At 43.7% G+C, this 22,193-nt stretch overlaps 1 protein-coding gene across 2 annotated transcripts in view; it reads right to left on the bottom strand.

The window, feature by feature from the left end:
- The window catches only part of dpf1 (double PHD fingers 1), a 49,163-nt gene extending 27,726 nt beyond the window's left edge, over positions 1-21,437 (bottom strand). For both annotated transcript variants that reach the window (XR_003024816.2, XM_004562767.4), the window contains exons 1-8: positions 21,332-21,437; positions 8,958-8,987; positions 8,258-8,418; positions 4,948-5,055; positions 4,341-4,468; positions 2,980-3,069; positions 2,005-2,083; positions 1,771-1,902 (exon numbers count right to left, since the gene is read on the bottom strand). Coding sequence is in view for 1 of the 2 variants with exons in the window: in XM_004562767.4 (XP_004562824.1) it covers positions 1,771-1,902; positions 2,005-2,083; positions 2,980-3,069; positions 4,341-4,468; positions 4,948-5,055; positions 8,258-8,418; positions 8,958-8,987; positions 21,332-21,363 (760 nt within the window). In the remaining variant the exon portion in view is untranslated. The remainder of the gene's footprint in view (positions 1-1,770; positions 1,903-2,004; positions 2,084-2,979; positions 3,070-4,340; positions 4,469-4,947; positions 5,056-8,257; positions 8,419-8,957; positions 8,988-21,331) is intronic.
- Positions 21,438-22,193: the final 756 nt, after the last annotated feature.

Genomic DNA, 22,193 nt, shown 5'->3' with positions numbered 1-22,193 from the left:
ACCAGCTGACCACTATCAGGCAGCAATCAGGCTCCTAATTGTCACCATCTTGGGTACCAGGAGTTCAAAACAAGAGTCAATAGGAGATAACTCATCTGAATTTCAGGATTGGGACCACACCTTCATACCCTTCCGGTTCTCTATATATTACGCCACCCTCCCTCCTCTTTTTCAGTTCATTCACTACTCATTAGTACATGCGGATCTACCCAGCCTGGGAGCCACCGCCACTGAAGCCTTCCTCTACCCACAGCCTCAATTCATGTTCAAGCCATCTGCCATTAACTACTAGAAATGCTGTCAAACCTAAAATGAGGATGTGGTCCCAGCTAGTGAATAGCAGAAGCTGTTTGACGTTGACAGAGAAGACCTGGCAAGTTGGCAACTCTGCTGCTCAACCCGCAAATTAATTTTCAAATCCGGCACCATGTAAGGGGAAATACACAGGCTTTCCAACAGTATAAGATTCATTGCATCGATTAGACAAGCATTGTTACAACAACAAAAGGATCGACCGAAAACAAATGTCCTCACTTTTTGTGCTAAGATTAGTCACAGTAAACACCCAGGCTCACAGTTATTCATAAAATCACAACTGCAAATAGTGATTGAGAATTTATGAACAATGTTTTGAACTTTACCGAAGACATCAACAGTTCACACGTCATGACCCATCCTTTCTATGTGTTGGAAATAATTAATAATTATGTTGAAAAATGAACATTGTCTCAGGTGCACGTATTGATCCTGCTGCTGCAGGAAACCCTACAAAGCTGCAGGAGTAAATAAAACATGTAAAAGCAACAACTTCAGCTCCTGCTAAAGTTTGTCAAACCCAGATTTGTGGCAGGAACCTCACAGCGACTGGTCTGTGTGTGCACGTTCTGAAAGCAGGTAGCAGGGCAGGCACAAATCACAGGCACACAATCAACATATACAAAAATGTATCTGTTGTTTTGCTTATATTAAACACTGTGGTTGTGCTTTATTTCAAATAGACATTCATCATTGCAACTGACATGACTGATGATCATGTGCTTGTTTTGGTGTTCCCTCAACCCGCCCTATGAATAGCAAGTATGCTACATTATAATGATGCATTTGTACATTCAGAAATAGCTATCTTGTCACTTCTGAAAAGTTTCTATACAGTATTGATACAGTGGTAATAGTAGAAGTTTGAATGAGGTCTGACAGTGACATTAGCTCAGGGCTACAGCAGCCAAATCCCTGAAAGGTTAAACATTGCAAGAAAAGAAAAAGAGCAAAATTACCCTAGGGCTAACTTTGCCTCAGGGCAGTCATGCTAATATTGAAGTGTCATGTGCCACGTTCTGTAGACTTGAAGTTAACAGAGAACAAAAGTGTGACAATCTGCGTCCATCAGACTCAAACTAGTGCAAACTTTCAGTCCCACTGTAGGGTGTGGTGTGTCCTATAATGCACGTTTAACCCCTTTTTCTTCTACTAAGGAAGCTCACATTGTTTGACCGGGGTTGAAAAAGGTTCTAAAATGTGAATAAGAGAGAGCTGAAAACTCAGCTTAAATCTTATTATAAAATGCACACAAGTGCACACTGGACTTGGCTTTGTCAGCACTGTACCCATCCCTAATGCCACTGGGGTAACTTCAAGGCAATCAGCTGTGATTATGAAGGATGGTTGGTATGACCCTGAAAATGTTTTATACTTAGTCTGTTTTGAATACAAATATTCTGAAAACTCTCCACAACAACCTGCAAATGGACAGACAGATAAGTGCAGACTCACGCTTGTGGTTGTTCTTGCGTTGGAAGGGTAGCGTGTGTCGCTCTGAGTCTTCTTCACCCTCCTCATCTGCCAGGTGTGTGTGAGTGTAGTGGTAACTCAGCCCTGGGCGGTTCTTATAGCGCTTCCCGCAGACTGGAACACACACGCAGTGTATAATATTAGATTTATCTACGTTTGCAAGAAGAAACGAGAAAGGAGAAACTTAAATGAATCCATAGAAAATGTGACGCTCACTGTCACAGACATAAGGCTTGTCTCTGTCTTCAATGGCAGGCAGCTCTTGTCTCTTTCTCATGCCCCCAACACCATAGGCCTGCAGAGAGCACACACACACACAGACACACACACACTTGTAAAAATACATGTAATATAATCATAAAAGTTTGAACTTCCACGCTTATTATGTACTAAGTTTTGTACACTCATACACAATAAAGACAGCATAGCAGCACACTCCTCACTCACTGTTTCACAATACACACACACACACACACACACACACACACACACACACACACACACACACACACACACACACACACACGTTTGCATTCTAATCATCTGCTCTCAGTGTAAAGCTCCACTTCCAGCAGGAGGGGGCTGATGACACCTAGCAGGGGAGCAACAGTTCCAATTAGCAACCCTGGTGTATGTGTAAGCGTGTGTGTGTGTGTGTGTGTGTGTGTGTGTGTGTGTGTGTGTGTGTGTGAGAGAGAGAGAGAGAGAGAGAGAGAGAGAGAGAGAGAGTTTGTGTGTGGTGACTTTCAGAATGCATTGCTAACACTTGATTATCTTCCCATAGGATCCCCAAAAAGAGTGTGGGGGGAAAAAAGACCTGTCTGATCTAATCAAAGATCTTATAAAAGAGGTCTTCCCAGCATGATTTTAATCACTGTATCTGTTTGCATTTATTTGCAATAACTTCTAGTTTTGTGTAATGACACTTCACTTCAAAGTCTGGTACACAGAAAAAGCACGAAAAGATTTCTAACTTATATTTTACATTTATGTGAAGTTTCCAGTAATCATTCCTTATACACTGTCACGTCTCCAGCACTGCGTGCCTTTATGTCTTACAGACAGGACACAGATTCAGAGCTGATAACTCTGAGCTCAGACTAGGTCATTTGTTTTTTCCTGATTCTGCTCTTCCACATTAACAAGTAAGTAATTTACTGTGGAAAAGACTGAAATGTCCCTTTTCCTTACTCGTGCTTTGGTACGGTTCTTGCGCTTCGGAACATCTTCATCCATGTCATCCGCCTCCAGCTCATGAGGGAAATCCCCAACAAGCAGCTTCTGTTGGTGAGATATAGAAACAGAAAGGGAGAGATGGACTGTCATACAGGTTAGTTTCCTTTCCTTTTATCGCTTAAGTCATTTATTTTTCCTTTTACCCTGCATGAGCCCGTATGTTTAAATTAAATTGCGCACTTTCCTGCTGTTTTTAACTTGTTCGGATGATCCCAGCATGAAAGCACTATTAACACTGAACATAACCAATACTTTCACCGTTTTGCTGCAATAAAATATGACAACATTTGAATCACAATTTTCTCAATTAAACAGGTAGATCATGAAAATCTAATAAAACTGGGCAAATCATGGGATGAGGGGGGCATAACAGAATGAGTAAAGGCAGGCAGAAGTGTCAGACATACTCTTCCTTTTGGGTCAGCCAACAAAAACATACTTCCACTTCCTATATTAAAACTTGATAGCTTGTTTTACCGAACTCCATTGTGTCCTAAATACCCCAAAAAGGTTCACTTGAGTATGCATTACAGCCTATTCATTAGAAACTTCACAGGCTGTGCAGAGTCCGTTGTGATGAATAAACTGAAGACTATGCGTAAAATCAGTGGAGTGCCCCTCTTGGATGAGAGGCTTTTAGCGTTCTATTAGCAAGAGCTTTAGTAGGACTAAACATCTATTTTAACAAAGACACCAGCTTTGTTCAAATATATTCATGTGTGGAATATCACAGACACTGAGCTCAAATATTGTAGTAAGAAAAGTGTAAAAAGCTGACAGTTGAGTGTTTGATGGGACACACGGTATAACGCCTGCTTGCTGAAGAGCAGGAGTTGGGGGAAGCCCCGGATTAGAGGCCCTAAACACGACTCCAGCTCTCAAAGGGCCACTGTGAGCGCTATTCACTCAACTGCTGATTGATTAGCTGTCCGTGAGAGTTCAACAGCGGCAGTCTCAAGCTCGTGAAATACTCCAGACAGATGAGCATTAAGTTTTTGCACATAAGTTATGTTTCCTTTTAATGTAAAGAAGATAAAAAGAAAACTATTTTCAAAGTCTGTGAAACAACTGAGCGGGATCCCCGTAAAACAACAAGCCGCAAGTGCAGTGATGGGAAACACGCACACGCTGTCAGGAGCCGCAGGAGCCCATGTCACCGCCAAAACGCACACTCCAAGAGACAGACAAAGAAACGCAAACACAGATGGATAAAAAAAGACAGACAGCCTGACATGAGAAGAAAACAACAAGACGTGGAGAGCAACAAAGAACTACAGAGAGAGAAACGACCGAGGAAAGAGGAAGCAGCGTCTCACCTGACACTCGCTCATGGGCTCTTCTTCCTTGGTTTCTACCTTCTTGTCCAGGGTTTCCCCAGCAAGCAGCGACTCCAGCACGGGACCGTCTGGGATCCCCCCCTCCTTCTTTAAAGATGCCTCGTAGTCTGTGGAACGAGACGATTACAATCAGAAAGCAGCAGAGAGCACGACTTCACGCTGGCGTGCACAGCCGAGCTGACAGAGCCCCGAGGACACGACATTTGGCTTGTTCATGAAACTGCAGTGACTTTTAGCATCTCCACGGCACAGAGGCTGAAATGATCATGGCCATTTTAGCGTCATATGATTGTATAACACTTGTGGAAAATTGCTGTTTTTAAATTTTCTCAAAGCATTAACCAATTGCTGTAAAATGTTGGTAAAATAAGAAAATAAGAAAAGTTACTTAAGTATCAGGTTAAAGTTTTCTACAAATATGATCACTCCACTGAAGTTAGTTATACAATAACATCCATAAAGTTTTCAAAGAAAAGAGATATTCTGTGTGACTCTGAATTTATAAGCAATGTCTACCACACCTAACATAGTTGAGATATTCTGCAGTTTCTTTCAAGTGTTTCTGTTCATCCCATTTCCTACTCACCTATCTTGAACTCGATCGGTACAAGCCGCGGGTCCTCCAAGATGTTTAGCCGTCTCTTCTTGCGCCAGCAGCGAGCGGGGTATGTGTACAACTGGCCCGGAGCATGACCTGAAATACAGAGGAACACACATACTGGCATGATTGATACATTAATTAGTACATGAAGGAAAGTAGGTTATTAAATAATCATAATTCTGGCATGTCAAAGTCTGATGTGCTGGAATAAATTACCAAGTAACTAATTTTGGTGTTTTACATCATTAACTAGACAGCCCACATCCAGAGACTGTGAGCGACTGTACACACAGCGGTGCTAAACGCTAACACATTTTATATTTTACAACATTTCGCAGTTATTTATTCAGGTTTGTTATTTTAGTTTATCTCGAGAGCTCGTGTGCAGAGCAGTGGCCCGACACAGATGGTGTTACAGAAAAGGTAGCATTGCATAAGAACTAAACATTTATTCTTATTCTTCTGCTTGAAATAGTAGTGAAATAGGCATTACACCCTTTAAGTAAAAGTCTTCATCCTTAAATAACAGTGTAAAAGTTTTACTTAAAGTATTAATTATGCAGTGTTCTGTGTATTCTGTGTATATAATATTTATATTACAGCTAATTACTTATATACTGCTGTGTCACTTTATCTATAATACATTTATTGGAAGATTTATTTTTATATTCGGCAAAATAAGACCTAAAATAAATTGTACGAGTTGCAACTTGCAAATACATAGTGAAGTAGAAGGAGAAAACAGTATAACAAATAAATAAAGAGCAAATACATTATATAACATAACTGTACTTCAGTACATTCATCACTGGTACTATCATTACTGGGTGTTGTGAGCCTTTAGCCCAAATGGCCTTGTTGAGGAAACTCTAGAGGGACCACTGGCCATTGGTGTTACCTACTGTTACCATCTTGTGACCACCAGTGACCCCTGTGAAAGTACCCCTGCATTTATGTGTCAACCTGATCTCGTAGTAATTCATCCGAAAGTTGGTGTTCTTGGGAAACTGCTCTGAAACTGTTTTGAGGAGGGCTAGAGCAGCTCATCTCATGAGGTGGAGTAGGTCATCTAGTAATCCAAAGGTTAATGGTTCAATCCCTGGCTGCTCCAGTATAGTATACAGACAGATACTGAACCAAAGTTGCTTTCTGATCCATTCACCGGAGTGTGAATGTGAGACAGAAAGCACTTGGGCAAAAAAACATTTAAAAAAGTGCTTCTGTGACTGGGTGTGAATGGGTGCTTATAAAAAACGATATATGTACATGTGATATAACAAAAATATAATACTACAAAAGACCCTCAGCTAACTAACCTGGCCATGTCTTCAGAGCGGACAGGATAAAATCAGGAGAGGCCATAACTAGTGAAAGTGATGTACTTAGAGTGGAAACTTGCAAATGGTCAAATTAAAGCTGAAAATAAAAAAATCTCCTGTTTTCTTTTATGACCCAAGTTGTGCTTTCAGTAGTTAGATTACTTTTGACTGTTTTGTGTGTTTCTAAAGATGACATGAAACACTAATTTACACCATGGAGCCCTGCTCTCAAAAACCGGCATGGATGCAACTCTGTCTGTGAAGCTGGATTTAAGAAATAGGTGCTTAAAGTTTTAAAAACATGTTTAGCGCCATCTTCTGTCAGTACGGAACGTGACGTCATGTGGTTGGTTGATGATAATAGACTTATATTAGCTTATGTTAGCTAGCTCAGTGTTTCCCAACCACTGTGCGCATAGGAGTGCCGTGAGAAATGATCAGGTGTCCCTTGGAAGAATATATGGTTTCACCTGATTGGTACGCTAAGCGACCAGCGTAACGGGCAAAACAATTACTACATTCTCTTCCACTAGAGGGCAGTACAACTTCTTGCTCCAATTAAACGGGTTGCCAACTGCCAATTAAACAGAAGAAGATGAAGAAGAAATTACATTGTCATGCGACAATGCAGGGTGTAACAGCAATAGATAAATATTTGAAAAGCAAAAGTAGTCAATCTGACCTGGGTCCTGGAGAAAAGTCCAACCCAGAGGAAGGTCCTAGCATGAGTAGTAGTCAGAAGAAAGCAAAAATGGTATATTGGGAACAAACTATAGCCGCTATAGCTGGTGCATGTTTTTTGTCAATATGTTTTTTGTGAAATTTTTTGTTTGGTGGTGTGCTGTGTGCTATGTGCCATGGCTCCAAAAGGTTGGGAAACACTGCTTTAATGTAAGGCTATTAACCACAACCAACCAACCACATGATGTCAGAAGATGGTGCTAAACATTTTTTTAAAACCTTAAGCACTTGTTTTTTTAAATCCAGCTTCACGGAGTTATATCTACAGTATATCAGTTTTGAGGAGGGCTCAGTGGTGTAAATTAGCCTTTATATGTTTAGTGTTTCATGTTGTCTTTAACTACTTGAACTACCACTAAACTACAAAAATGTAGCTTATTTAACTGTCATTCACCACTCTACAGCCCTGATGCCAGCTAATGTGGCCACAAATGTTGGTATGGGTATGTGACACTACAGGAAAAATCATATTGTGTCCTCTGTGCACCATTGGATGCTATAATAGTAGTTATTGGATCTCAGTGTGACGAAACCACTCCAAAGAAAAGTGTGATGGTGCTGTGTTGGGTTAATGTGCGTGTGTAAAATATCCAATGAACAATGAAGTTTTGTTTGGTGGTTTTAGAAAATGTGGCAATTTTGTTCAAAGTTATTTGGCCAGTAACAAAAAGTAGTGAAATTAAACAAAGAAAAACAACTTTAAATCTACAAACACGAAATAAAAATTAAAAGTTCTTTTAAAAATTCAATAAGTGAGTTCAATTCTAATTTGGGTTACACTGAAAATAAAGTTTTATCTGAAAGTGACTCACACAGAAAGCAAAAAATAAATAAATAAATTGTACAAACCAAAATGGTTAATGCATCAGGCATTACACAAAACTACACGCACATAAGTGTGTTGTCTCTGGAATAGCTGGTGCCAGCGGCGTAACATCGCCTACAGGGCTGTCTGATTCAGTGCCAAAACACACTGATGTTACAGAGAAGGAAAAAGCAATGAGGAAACACCCTTTGGGGGAAAAAAGTTGAGGTGTGAGAGGTAGGAGGCATGAAAAGGAAAGACAGAAACAAGCAGAGCAGAGGATGGAAGGAAGGAAGAAGCGTGATGAGCGACTGGAGAGAACAGTTCGTGTAGCACAACAGCTGGCATACACACACACCAACATAGGAGAAGAAGAGGAAGAACACTCTGATGGGTAAAAACACTAAAAAACACACACACATACACAAACCTGGTCCACGGTGGTTCTTCTCCATCCAGATGTAGCAGTTGCTCTGGGCCACCCCGGTCTGGGAGTCCAGGAAAGGGAGCCGCATGGAGCGCTCTGCACACAGACGGGCATTGTAGCTGCGACAGTGTTCGATGGCCTCCTTATAAAACTCCTCTCCAAGACTGAGTCAGAGCAAAGGGGAAGAACAAGGATGGAGGTTATAAGGAGGGGTTAAAGGTGAAGGACAAGAGGAGGTCCAGTGTGGCGTGTGAGTCAAAAGAGGAAGGCTTTAAGTAGAACAAGGAGCAACGTGAAGCTTGCACACACCCAAACCATCAAAAGGGGCAGTGGGTGAACAGTCATGGACAGCTACAGTCTTTGTGTGTGTGTGTGTGTGTGTGTGTGTGTGTGTGTGTGTGTGTGTGTGTGTGTGTGTGTGTGTAGGTAGGAGTGGAGATGCACAGTCCTAATAACCTGGGTCACAGCAGACAAGCTGGCGACCACTCACTGTTAACACCACACACCCATACACACAGACACACACATCCTGTACAGTAAGAGAGTATATAACACTTTATTCTCACTGCAAGAACAATGTATGCACAGTATTTTCCCACCTGTACAAGTGTGAGTTTGATTAACATGCAGTGGGATATTCTTCCCTTTGTCCCTCCCTCCACTCAACCTCACCACCCCACCCCTCTCCCACACCCCTTCGTACCTGTTCTTGATGACTGCACCTCCAGATTGCCTGCAGGGAGAAGAAGAAGAAGAAGAAGAAGAAGAAGGAGAAAAAAGTGAGTAGATGTGCGGTGAGTCATTCCTCCACCCCACCCTAATTTGCCCCCCCCCCCGTTCATTTGGCTTCTCATTCTTTCACAACTCGTTTCCCTCGCTCTGTCTCTCTCGCTCTCTCACTTGTTTCCAAGACTGTTTTTCTTTCCTATCTTTTTTTTACTTGCGTGTTTAACTTTCCCACTCCCCCTGTTCTCCTGCTGTTCTTTTTTTTCTCCTCCCTTTGTGTTTTACGTTTTCATCTTTCTTTGCACTTCTCTCTCTCCTCTTTTTGTCTCTCTCTTGTTAATCACTCCTCTCTAGCGTCTTCCTGCTGAGCACAGACATCAAGGTCACTCTACTATACAGACGATAGATACACGACACACAAAACTGCGCGAGCGCGCGCACACGCATGCACTCATCGAGGGCCAACAGCGAGCTCACAAAGACAGTGCAGGGTAGTGGCTGGTAGCGATTTCTTGACTTTTTTTTTTCTTGTTTCTGTCCAACCACTGAAGGGGCGTGGCCTATTAACTGAACGATTAGATGTAGATTTGTGTGTTATTCGGTTGTATCTCCACAATGCAGTTTTCCTCCACCGATTTAGCATTGCCTTCTTTTACCACTGCCAGACTCATAAAGGCTTTTTAAAAAGAAAAATCATCAGAATTCATGGAGCAGAGCCAGAAATACTCTTTTTTTTAATTCCACATGTAATTCTGTCTTGTCACAACCTGGCACCCACATTTTCCACAATGCAATTTGACCTTCGGCAGCTCACTTCAGAAATTGTTATGCTAGTAATGGCTAATGCAGCCTTGAGGGTCTAGCCTGAAGTGGAGAGGAGGACCAGACCACAAGGAATAGTAAGTTCATTTCAACACCCACAACGGTTTTTTTTCACTTTCAGGTTTCTTTTAGTCTGCAGCCCCACCTGATGCTGACTCAAAGGAGTTGAGGGACTTGAGTCCCTTTGGAGATGCATAAGACTTTAAACGCCACACACACATATTCCGCAAACACCTGTCAACAGACTTTGGTGTGTAAAGCTGATGAAGCTTCACTTTAAACAGGCAACACGCACCTTTCAACAATTCACTAAATTAAACAATGTCCTTCAGAAGAACTCACACAAACGTTTATGGAAATTTTGCAGCGTGGCATAAAAGGTCCACTTTTATCCTCTTTTTTTCCCCTTACTTTTAAGAGGTTGAAGAACCCCTCTCATCACTGGTTATAACAGTAAACACAAGGTGAAGCTCAGGGAACAATGATGGCCATGAAAAATATTATGTCGACTATGTTTTAGATGTGGAAAAATTGTGTTAAAGTTTGATATTTTGATAATCATCCATCCGGCTCAGCCTGCTCTATATTTGGACTTTGTTTGACATTTATCACAGCAGCCACATTATTTGAGGCTGGGACCTAAATAGAGCAGAAGCATTAGCTAATGGCATTAGCATCACCTATATTTACCTCCTGTTTATGTCAAAATCAATGCTTTAATAAAGGAGTATGTCTCATTACTTCCCCCTCTCATCCCACAGAAAATACTGTGGTCACTAGGGTGTGTCTGATAGCCCTGCATTGGTGTTGTTCCTGGATCATCATAATTGATCTTGGTCCAGGGTCACGTAGGCATACCACAACTTTAACTGCATGGAAGGTTGTGGCATGGATAGACGTGTAGATAAAAGAGTTTCCGGTTAAAAATCTAAATCATTATATACCAGGTAGTCCAACTTCAGTGACCCTGCAAACGCCACTGCTGTTTAGTTTTCTGTCTTCATTTATGTTGGAAGTGGTAGCAGAGCTGTACGTTTTAATTAGTTTCAAAAATCTCTCAGTCAGAACATGGTATGAAATGTTTAGGTGTAAACTAGCGAGCTAACTTCCTGTTAACTTCTAACTCTGTTAAATTTAATAAATCCTGTTTTCATGGATGTAAAACTTAATTGTTACACCCGATAAAGCAGCAACGCTGATGACTTAATTAAAGATGAAAGAATTTAGACCGTTTTTAACTCTTAGTGTTGTTTGACTTTGGGACCTGACGCCGACGGAGTTTTGGACTCAGATTACTCTGCGAAGCCCCTCAGCCGTAATGCTCTGACAATCCATCAAGCAGTGCAGCTTACCAAAGTTGTACTAAAACCTTTTTTAACAGATTTCTGCACGCCAAAATCGGTTCAAGGTCAGTAAGCACAACCAGAATTCATACATAAGGCACACTCTCGATTTTTGAGAAAATTAAAGGATTTTAAGTGCGCCTTATAGTGTGGAAAATGCGTTATACAGAAGAAAAGAATATATCGTGATATATATCATTACCGCACATGCTTCAAATTATATCGCGATATAAATTTTAGGCCATATCACCAAGCCCTACTGTTAAATCATTTTAACAAACCTACTAACTGGCAGACAAAAAGTAAACCAGCTCACGGGAATAAAAAACTCACCAGCCTGGCTCATTAATAAAAAGCTGGATTAACGTCACACTACGCTACAGCTCAATATGGACGCACAAACAGAGCATATTACCCCAATCAACACAGAATGAAAGCAGAATTAGGTCTGAAAGACGAGGGAAAACCCTCTTGTGACAATGTCAAGTAGAATCAGCTGTCCTGTTTGGAAATAAGAACAAACTCAGCACTGCCATCGGACCCAGCAGATGCTTGTGATGACTGACAGCTTGTGTACTGAATCTTCAAAACCTCCTAAACCAGCTCTGCAACCATTCGGGCCAACGTATGACATTTAAAGGATGCGACTGGGGCATCAATGCTGCGCTCATGTCTGTTTGCATGTCTTTGGAAAGGAGCTGCTGCTCCTCTTCTGCTGAGGAGAATACGCTCCTTTCAGCTCTGTCCCTTCAGGCGGCCATGCATATCTGACCATCAAAGTATTTCACGGCCGTGTAAAAGGTGCGTCAGCAGAACTTTTCCTCACCTTATTTCACTTTTTTTCTTTTAGAGCTGTGCCCATGCTCCTCCCTGCAGTTTACAATAAACAACTGGAAAAGAAAAAAACGAATTGCACTAGAGGCCTGTCCAGAAAATAACAGGTTAGATCCACAGAGCCACTCAGACACCACTCACTCATTAGGAGGTGCTACGGATAAAAGCAATACCTAAATGCCTGAATTTTAAATGGGCCGGGAGAAGCTTGGCCAAAATAGAGAAATCCATTCCCTCAGAGACAAATATCCAGTACCTGCTGTTTGTATAAATAGTCATGAGGACGGAGAATAAACACTCACACTTGATGAGAGGCGCTCAAACGGGCGCATACGTTCACAGGCCTAGAAAGCCTTACACGGTGCTGTTTAAAATATTAACAAGAACATGGTGAATAAAAGACCCGGACTTCAAGGCTGTGCTAGTGACCAAACTGAAATACCAGAGAGACTGGGAGAGAGCGGAAAAAGAAAAATGTTAAATGTAAAACAGCTCCCCACATTCCTCCCCCTCCATTTTTCAAAACCTGCTCCCTTCGATCTCTCCATCACCTCCATCCCTCTCTCTCCTCTGCTGCCTTTAGAGGCGCCAGAATAAGTCGGTCCCTCCTCGATAATAAGTTGACAGCTGTAGAAAATGGCTTCTTTCAATTTGGGCGCTTGCAATCTCATTATATTGTGATAGGAGAGCCGCATGACTGTTTGCCAGTTTGAAGGCTCGTACAGCAGTAGAGCTGTACGAGGAGGAAGATACCCGCAGAGAAAGCTGGGAGACGCCACTTGAAGAAAGAGAGGACGCAGGGTGAGATGGGCTGAGGAGAGAGCAAGAGGCAGAAGAAAGTGACATCCGGGAAGAGATGGGGAATGAAAGTTTGGGAGAAAAAGAGCAGATCCCCACAGTAGCAGAGCGGGGGCAGGGGATGTGTGGAAAGCTTATTTCGGACACTTTTTTTTTTAAATTTTTGAGCTCTCACAAACATTTCTCTGGAGAGTAAAACCCCCAATTCAGCTGCAAATAGCAACGAGCGTTGGTCCGACATTCAACATCGATTTGAAAAGTAATAATCGCTGGTTCTTAGATTTGATTCAGAAATCACATTGAGTGGGTGGCAACAGCAGGAAAAAGTGTGATCACCAAATATTGCCTTAAATTCTGTCTGCCTTTGTGCTGGCCAGCTTGCTAAAAAGAATATTAAATCTGAATAGCAGTGAAATTGAAAAAGAAAAAAAGAGAAGCTGTTCTCAATTCACCAGAGGACACCCTGTGCTCCCTTGTGGATCTGCAGGTGCGACACAGTCGCCGCTTTAAAAGCCGTTCATGACAGACGCAACTGTTTGTTGTATTAAGTTGTAGCCAGGTGATTGTCAGCTTATCTTAGACTGAAAACAAGTAGCATGGCTCCATTGTAAAGGTATCAAGAGGGAAGGAGACATTTCCCAAAATGCTGAACTAGTTTTTTTAAAACGTCAATAAGGAAGAAAGCAGACCAGGGTGTCGCCTTTTAGTTTGTGGCCATATATTCTGGACAAACCACATTTAAATGGGCCATAGCTAAAAATTGTGAAACCATTACCCCTCTTTAGTGTCATCTGTCCACCGCCTTGTCCCTGACCACCTCCTCCAGCTCTACTCAGCCGAGACACATAGCCCAAGCCTCTGTCCCTGCTGGACATGCCAGAAACACCTCAAATAGGAGCTGTCCAGGAGGCATGCAAGTCAAATACCACAAGTGGCTCTTTTCGATGCGGAGGCACGGCAGTTCAATTCTGAGCCACTCAGCACTGAAATCAGAGATAGGATCATTGCTGAGGGAAACAGAGAGCCCCAAAACCTCTCGGAGGAAGCTCATTTCCTCTGCTCGGATCTGCGATCTCGTCCCAGAGTAATGTATTATTTGTTCTTAAATTATTTTATCATTTCATGATTTAACTGAACAAAAACAGACCATAAACGTTCCAAGATATCTTAAATAAAAATTAAGTGCAATTTCAACTCTGCGTCTATAGTATTCCACATTCCTTGTGTTTGCTGTCACTACATGTCTTCATATGTAGAATTCCTGTAACTGAACAACAATATTATTTTTATGTTTTTATCATTCAAGCAACTTCTAGAAATACTTTTAACATTGTCCTTTGAATTTTTGCTCCTGTGCAGTAAGGCTGGCCCCACCACACCAGACAAGTGGCAGGTATGACTTGGCTGCACATTTCACACTTTGCAAAGCCATGCAGTGGGACAAATGTGACCCTTTGGCAGGCCAGATCTGGGCCCCTCTCCCTATGTTTGACACCCCTACTCCACACAGATGTTTAGCACAGACAGGGAAACATCTGCACCTCTCTGGCTTGTGGCCACTGTGGTCCTATACCAGCCAAGCAGTTGGTGAAAACACAGACCACAGGGGAACACACAGAGAAACCAAACTGCCTATCATCAAACCACACAGCCGATTAAGAAAAGCCGAAACCTGATTCCACATCAGTGAACGCACACACACACAGACACATGAAGACAGGGGTTATGTGCCTCAATCAGCATGAAAACTAATTTTACAATTCCAATCGTTTTCATCTGTGATATTTTTCAACATGTATTTCTATTTCAGGTTTATTTCAGCTATATTTTACACTAATGGATGCAAACAGACTCGCAAGAGCAGGGAGAAATAGTAGCCGCTTTAGTAATGAACTGGCATGGAGCCAGCTCTCCAACAAACTGGAGCTGACTACCAAAAATGTCCATGCAGACATGACAGAAATGACAATCAAGCAGATCCGCACTATGCAAAGGCACAAAAACTGGAAAGGACACCTGTGCAAGGGTGCCTGCACACAGAAATACTTAAAGTAACACCACCAATGGCGCGATATGCATTTGTATGGGTAATATTTAGCCACAAAAACAAAGAGGAGGCATGCAGACGGAGGAGATGCTTGCATGCACAGGCAGTAATAATATGAACCTTTAGCCACACATACAAACACAGGCTCGAGATTAGATAAGAAAAGAGAATGAGAGTGCCTGGAGCATGCAGACTGTGTGTTTGTGAATGTGTGTGTGTATATGTGTGTATGAATCCTAAGCCCACACTGAGCTGTCTGCCTCAGCCTGCACTAAGCAAACAGCAGGGAGGGAGAGGCCTCCATGAAAACACTGAAGTAACTGGTATCACTGGGAGCACGCACACAAATAAACAGACTGGTGCAGCTGACAGGCAGTAGATACAGAAGCATCCTTAAAAAAAAGCACAGCCACCCCACCAGGACCACCCTGGGTAAGCCATTGTCTGACTCTCTCCGTGATCCCTCAAGTCCCATCCAGCAGAAGTCCACTTCAGCGCACACTGAGCCTCGGCCCAGGGTTGCACTGGCGCTCAAACGCACGTAGACTGCCGCCAGCATTTTTCTATTATGGTGTAATTAACCACACCAATTAGCTGGTTCCCCAACCGATAGGGAAACAGAGGGCTCCCCCTAGAGGTGAAGTCATATTATTGGGTGGGGAAAATATGAGGGAATCAGAAATTACAAGAAACTTCCATTCCAACAAAGGATTTCATTTCAGTGGTGGTTTCCAACTGGGTGGAATTAGGTAATTAAACTGTAAGGAAATGAAGTAGTTCACTTGTAAATGGCTTTTTGAGGACTGAGGGCAGATTGTGTTCTGCACTTAAGATTTGTTAGCAAATGCTGCCGACAGCGTGGCTGGTAGCTGTGTGCACGTCTCGGTTGAGTTTGGAGCCTGTAGAAACACTTGTGCCTACATACTCAAGCCTGTACACCTGTCCACACACCTGTCCTATCCACCATTGTCCATCTGTACCCACACACACACACACACAAATGCCAGCCCACAGTGTGTGTGTGTGTGTGTGTGTGTGTGTGTGTGTGTGTGTGTGTGTGTGTGTGTGTGTGTGTGTGTGCTCGCAGAGGAGAACTAATATCAGGCGGCCTACCACTGTTCCGTGCCTCCCCTTCCCCCACCCCAGCCCCTCCATGGCTGAACTCAACAGATTAAACTATGCAATATCACCCTTACCAATTCACCCCTCCTCCTCCTCCTCATGCCCCTCCACCCTCACCATCCCCAATTCAATTTCTTTTCCACTCTCCTCCTCTCTCTCTCTCTCTCTCTCTCTCTCAGTCGAATGATTTGTCTTTTTCTCTCTCTCTCTCTCTTCTTTCTGTGTGTGCATGTGCACTTGTTCACAGCAACACATTTTTCTGTTCTTCTGAAGACTGCAAGGCTGCAGTAGTAGGAATATATAGATATTTGTATGTGTATATAGTATATCTAGGCTGGGCTACTGAAATATGTGTGGATGGCTGCCCGTGAACACACACTAGCAGATATTGCATGCATATTGATGAAGTATTGTAGAGAGATGTGGTCTGGCAAACGCAGATCAAGAGTAAAAAAAAATTGGGTTGAAGAGTGAGACACATACATTTGGAGTGCATGCACTAATGCAGTCCTACTCCTGTATGCAGGTTAATGAAAACGTGTGTGTGTGTGTGTGTGTGTGTGTGTGTGTGTGTGTGTGTGTGTGTGTGTGTGTGTGTGTGTGTGTGTGTGACTGAGAGCGTGCACGCCAGTCAGAAAAAGACAAAGAGGCCGCACATTCAGTTTGACAGTGACAGACAGACAGATGGACAGACAGGAGTGTGAGTGTGGCTGTGTCTGTGCAGGAGCGGACGTCTGCCACGCTACCAGCTGGAAAGCGTCAGTTTCCTCGAATGGCTGTCACAGCACTGGGTATGGCCATGTGTGTATGTGCACGAGTGTTTGTGTGTGTGTCTGCAACTGACTGTTTGCATATTTGAACATGACGAGAGATCTGACGGAGGGAGGCAGAAACAGGCAGGGCCGTGCAACAGATCGTGTCGTTTCTGTCAGCGCTTTGTGTTACCTGCTGCATGCGATTTTAATGAAGAGTTGTGCGTCTGCCTGCTTGTCCGCTGGGTGTGGTTCTCCGAGAAACCCTCTAAATCTGTGAATCACAGGCCCACCATGTCCATGTGTCTGTTCACGATTGCCGCTTGCGTTTGTTTGTCTCTACATATGCGTGCGGCTATCGCTCGTGCGTGCCTGTTTATGCGCGCTGATTGTTTGTGTTTGCGTGCGCATACATCCCCGCGCGTGGGTGGGTGTATATAGCCTATAACTGGCTGCAGTGTGCATTGAGGGCAGTACATCAGGGTAAGGCAATCTGCCTGTGAACAGCTCCTTCAGGTGAGATTTATCACCACTGCACTTGGCCTCTTATTAAGGCGATGGATTCCCTACCTCTGTATCTGGGTGCGCACGTGTGTCTGCATGTGTGGCTACGTGTGTGTGTTTATTAGTGGCCCCCAGCCCACCCCACCAAACCTACAGACCCCCACTTCCCCACACCACTGTGCATCCTTATTAAAGTGCTGCAGAGGAAAGCAGGCACTGGGGTTTTTTGTTGACTCCTCCCTCAACAACTCCTGATAGGGAACCAGTGGACGAGCACAGACACTGGGAATAATATAAATGGGGACTGACAAGAGAGAAGAAATAATGTTGAGGAGACTAGAGGCTTAATATATTCTGTTCCTTTCCTACCACGCCTTTAGTTTGGACTTCAAGTTCCAACCAAACAGAACTACAAATTCCAAATTCCCTAGCTGGAAATCACGCAAAGTCCCAAAGCAGTGCAGCTGACTGACAGTCAGTTAGGTAGCACTGGAGAAATAGGTCATAGAGCTAAAAATACTTATCTATGTCTCTCTCTTTCTCGCTCTCTCTCTCACACACTCTGTGTGTGTGTTTCTCTCTCTCCTGTCTTCATAAAAAAAGTAAAACAGATAGAAAGTCTAAATAAGGGGATGATGAAAGGAATAAGTCGGAAAAAGAAATACCCTTAAAAACATCAGACCTCAGGCTTACTCCCATACGGGTGAAGAAAAAAACTGAGAGTAAGAGAGGAAATGAGAGAGTGCAACAGTGTGTGCGTGTTTGTGTGCCTTCCTGTCTACCTCCGTACACACGCGCGATGCCACACAAATGAGCGAGTGAGGGAATGAAAGGGAGAGATTGAAAGGAGAGGGAAAGATCTAGAAATGGATGCTCAGGCTGTGGCTTCAGCCATCACGCGGGGCTGTTTGCACACAGAGCCGGTTATTACACGGAACTCATTTAGCTCAGTCAGGCAGGGCAGAAATAATATCATATAGGGCCCTGCCACCACGACTGCTGCCAGTGCCACAGCGCGCAACTATCTACATCTCCCTCTCTAACCAGCACGGGGAAGTAATATCGTGGAAATGCACACGCCATCCACTGTCATTTTGATCAGTTCTGCCACCTGTGCCTTTAAGTGATTGCTGCAAAGTCTGAAATTTCATTTAATTGCGCTCTCCTCCCGAAAGACTTTCATCTGCAGAGGATTTTAAAGATGACTTATAAGCAGACATCCAGAAGCCCAAATATTCAGGGTGTCTTTTGTAAACACCATAACTCTTATGAAACATTATATAATGTGGTGACAGTATACTAAAAGCCCTTTCTTGGCAGTGGATGGCCCAAATATACAGTAGATACATCTTAAGGAACTCTTAGCTGTAAGCTATATAACGGAGTTTCGAGGGATCTGAGAGAATGCGTAGGAATTTCTCATCGATGTAGTTTATTAAAAGAGTGGCCATGCCTTGATTCACAATGTAAAGAAGAGTGGTGGGAGGGGAGAGGGCTCAGATGGTTTGAGGCCAAAAAGAAGGAAAATGGACAACAAAAAGAGAGAGAGGGAGAGAGAGAAAGGAGATGGCTGAATAAAAACGAGAGATGGCAAAACTAGTGATGGATGGGGAAAGCGGCGAAGAAGGAGGGAGGCATATAGTGGAAGAGAGGGCAGCAGGGTGATGGGAGGACAGAGAGGAAGTAAAAGGGAGGGAGAAAGAGAGATTATAAACGAGTCTAATCCAGCAGAGAGAGAGAGAGAGAGAGTGATAGACAGGGAGAAGGGCTGGTAGGGAAATGCCCAGCAGATTGAATGGAGCTCGGTGTTCTCCTCCCCTCATTTGCTGTTGCACATCAACCCTCCACCATACCTCCACTCACGTAGACTGGCTGTCACAGTGTCCCGCTCACACTCAGCTGGACAGTGGGGACCAGCAGCTTCCCAAAGATTTATATACACTGAATTAAAGCTAATTCGCCGCAGAGATCCAGCAAGGTCTGGGGACATTCATGGGCACAACAGGCATCGTCTCCAGGCGCGCAGGGCTCAGCCACCCTATTAGGGCTGACTTTGAACCCAATTTTGCTGGTTGTTTGGCCCATTTTACTGGATGGGCCCCTAATTTGTAAGCCTCTAATAGCAAGTTTGTTTGTAGACATGCTAATTACAAGGGCTTGTTTAAAAGCCCATTGCAGAGCGGTAACTGGAACACAGTTAAACCCACACTGCGTAATGATGGCATTTATGCAGTTGGTGAGATATTAAAGGCCGCTTTGATTGCTGTGGCCTTGTGTAATAAATAAATAAATACATCCAGCTTTGTCCTCTTCTCACGTGCTTTAAGGGAATCCAGCATCCCTGCAGGGTTGATACTGGCTAACAATATGGAGGTTCTGGTCTAACTTGAAGCACTTAAAAAGAAATCAGTGTAAGTCCACTCAAAATTGGGCTGTAGTTCATTAGTCACTCTTTCTAACCACTTACTTTGCTGTCTTTTGTACACTCCCCCCACCCCTCATTCTATTCTCCTCCTTGTACCAAAACCCTGTGTTCTCTGTTTGTGTGTCTTGGTGTGTACTCCATGCAAATGAGTCAATTTAATCCCCTGACATGGTGCCACTGAGGGCCTCTGGGAACAATCTGGACACACTTTTTCTTTGCTTGGATCCTGTGGAGGAGAGAAGAGGAGCCTTCATCCTTTTCCACCCATCCATTCTCGTCCCGTCATCGGCATTGCCACATACCTGCCCTTTAGAGCATATACAAACCAAAAATAAATGATTCATCTCCTGCGTGTTTGCGTTATATCTGTGGTCCCTGCGTTGCGTTGTAGTTCAAGTACTTTGAACCAAAACACCCCCAAAATACCATCACAGTCAATCAGGGCTTGCTGACCAATCAGCACCGTTACAAATCCAGTTCCCTCTCCCCTGTGAGGAGCTTTTCACAGCAGGCACGTACAGGGCAGTCGTTCATGGAAATGCGCGAAATGTCGCCTCTCGGAGAAGCTGACAGACAGACACTATATCCCATCTCCCTGCTCAGGTAAAAACCTGCACAGCATCCGATGTGCCTCCCCCCCTCCCTCCTTCCTTTGGCACATAGGTCTTGTGACTTTTCTTTGTTTCAAACTGCCTGAGCTGGAGCGTTTGTATGCTCAAACACTCCAAGGTACTCGAGCTATTGTTTTTTTTGTTTTTTTGGCTGAACGTGCGTACCCGCTGACAGACGCACATCAGCCACCTTTTTGGCCGGGAGCTGAGGCGGGCAGCAGGCGTCTGCATTCCGCTGAAACCAGTCTCAGAACAAAAAACAAAAAAACAAAAAAAAGACATTCCACTCCCACCACCCCCACCACCCAAAAAAAAAAACTGCACAAAGGGGATCATCGCGGAAGAAACTTCACGGGGAAACCCGCCGCTTTAACGTCTGTCAGTGGAGATAAATGTCCGCTGTGATGTAGCTGCACTAAATGTAAAGCGCCGGGCTTTGGGTTGGATTCCAGGCTTTATTCTAAGCGCCGAAGATGAAAGCAAGTCTTCGAGGAGCGTTATTTACCTCGCACTATACGTTTCCAAGAGGTCCGGCGGTAAAGGTAACGCTGCAGCCTAAAAACCCGGGAACGGAGCACTTCGTTCAGTCTACTTGTTTACCTCCTCTCAGCCCCCCTTCAACAAAATATACACACAGGTACTGTAAAGCCATCTAAACCATCCCCCTTCCTCCCGGACAGCCTTGCCACTCCAGCCCGGCTTTGGCCGTGATCTTGGCTGGCTACACTGGCAAGGGACATACCGGGTCACCCAAATCTACCTCCAGCATTCCTCCATATCCCTGCACACACGCTGCTGTCGGCTCAGAGAAATGATTATATGAATTGCATCGGAGCGCGCAATAATCCCCCCACCACTCATGCCCGAAAAAACCTCCCAGAAACCTCCATCAGCTTTAAATCTAACTTTTCTCCGGGGCTGATTCGCCTCTCCTGACGTTATCTCATTCTCCGCTGTATGCACTGCATGCATATAGACGCGTTGGTAATCATGCTGGGGAAATATGTGGGAAATTGAGGGGCTTAAATTGACAGTGACAGCATGCACAATGACCGAAAAAAGCGCAAACACTCAGGAAACGTGTTGTACTTACGATTTGAGGGGGTTCTGTACCGCTGTGGCCATTTTGATATAGTATGATAGAATGCAACACTGCAGAGCCCGGTATTGTACATGTAATGTAGCAGCTATTTCAATTTCATTCATTCTCTGGGGCTGCGGCTGGAGCGGCCAGCCAATGGGAGGCGGGAGCGCTCTGTGACAGCTTTGGGGAAGTGTAGTTTTTATGCATGTCAACATGAGACGCGCCGAGGAGCACAGTACTACAAGTTCCAGCGGGGGTAGCGGTTTAAGTGGACCACGGTCCCGCCTCGGACTTGTTAGGGCAATGCCCCCCATACCCCCCATCCGAATTTATAGAAAAGAAAGAAGAAGAAGAAAATCCACCACAGTTATGTTGAGGTTGGGTTGCAGGACTTTCTGTCAGTCTCTCCTATAAGCATCGTTCCCTTGTCTGGGTGATGATGATGACTCTGGCTCTTATAGCAGCTAAACACTAAATTGTGTTTGTTTACAGAGGTATGATTGTGGATATGGGTGCAAATTTGGGTCAGATATCATATTAAATGCACTGTAAAGGGAATAACTGGATACTCGAGTAGCAAAAAGCACAAACTGCATACAAAGATGTTTACCTGTTTTGTTAAGGAAACTGAGGACAGGTCTGTATAGTCATTTGTTGAAAATCAAGAGAAGTTGTTTCTGCGTAATCTTAGCGGCTTCATGGCCTCATGGATGTTAGATAGCCCTGCAATGAGAAGCTTTAATTATTCATTAATCAGGGGTGATGGGTTGGGAGTAGGCCTATAATTGATTCTTTCAGACATTTGTCTCTCATAGTTGAGCCCGGAGAAAGGCCGGGACCCTCTCTAAATCCTTAACCACGCCATCCTTTA

Source organism: Maylandia zebra, linkage group LG14 (assembly GCF_041146795.1).
Source record: "Maylandia zebra isolate NMK-2024a linkage group LG14, Mzebra_GT3a, whole genome shotgun sequence".
NCBI classification, from domain to species: Eukaryota; Metazoa; Chordata; class Actinopteri; order Cichliformes; family Cichlidae; genus Maylandia; species Maylandia zebra.
Note: the sequence above shows the minus strand (reverse complement) of the source record. Positions and strands in the feature narration are given on the sequence as shown.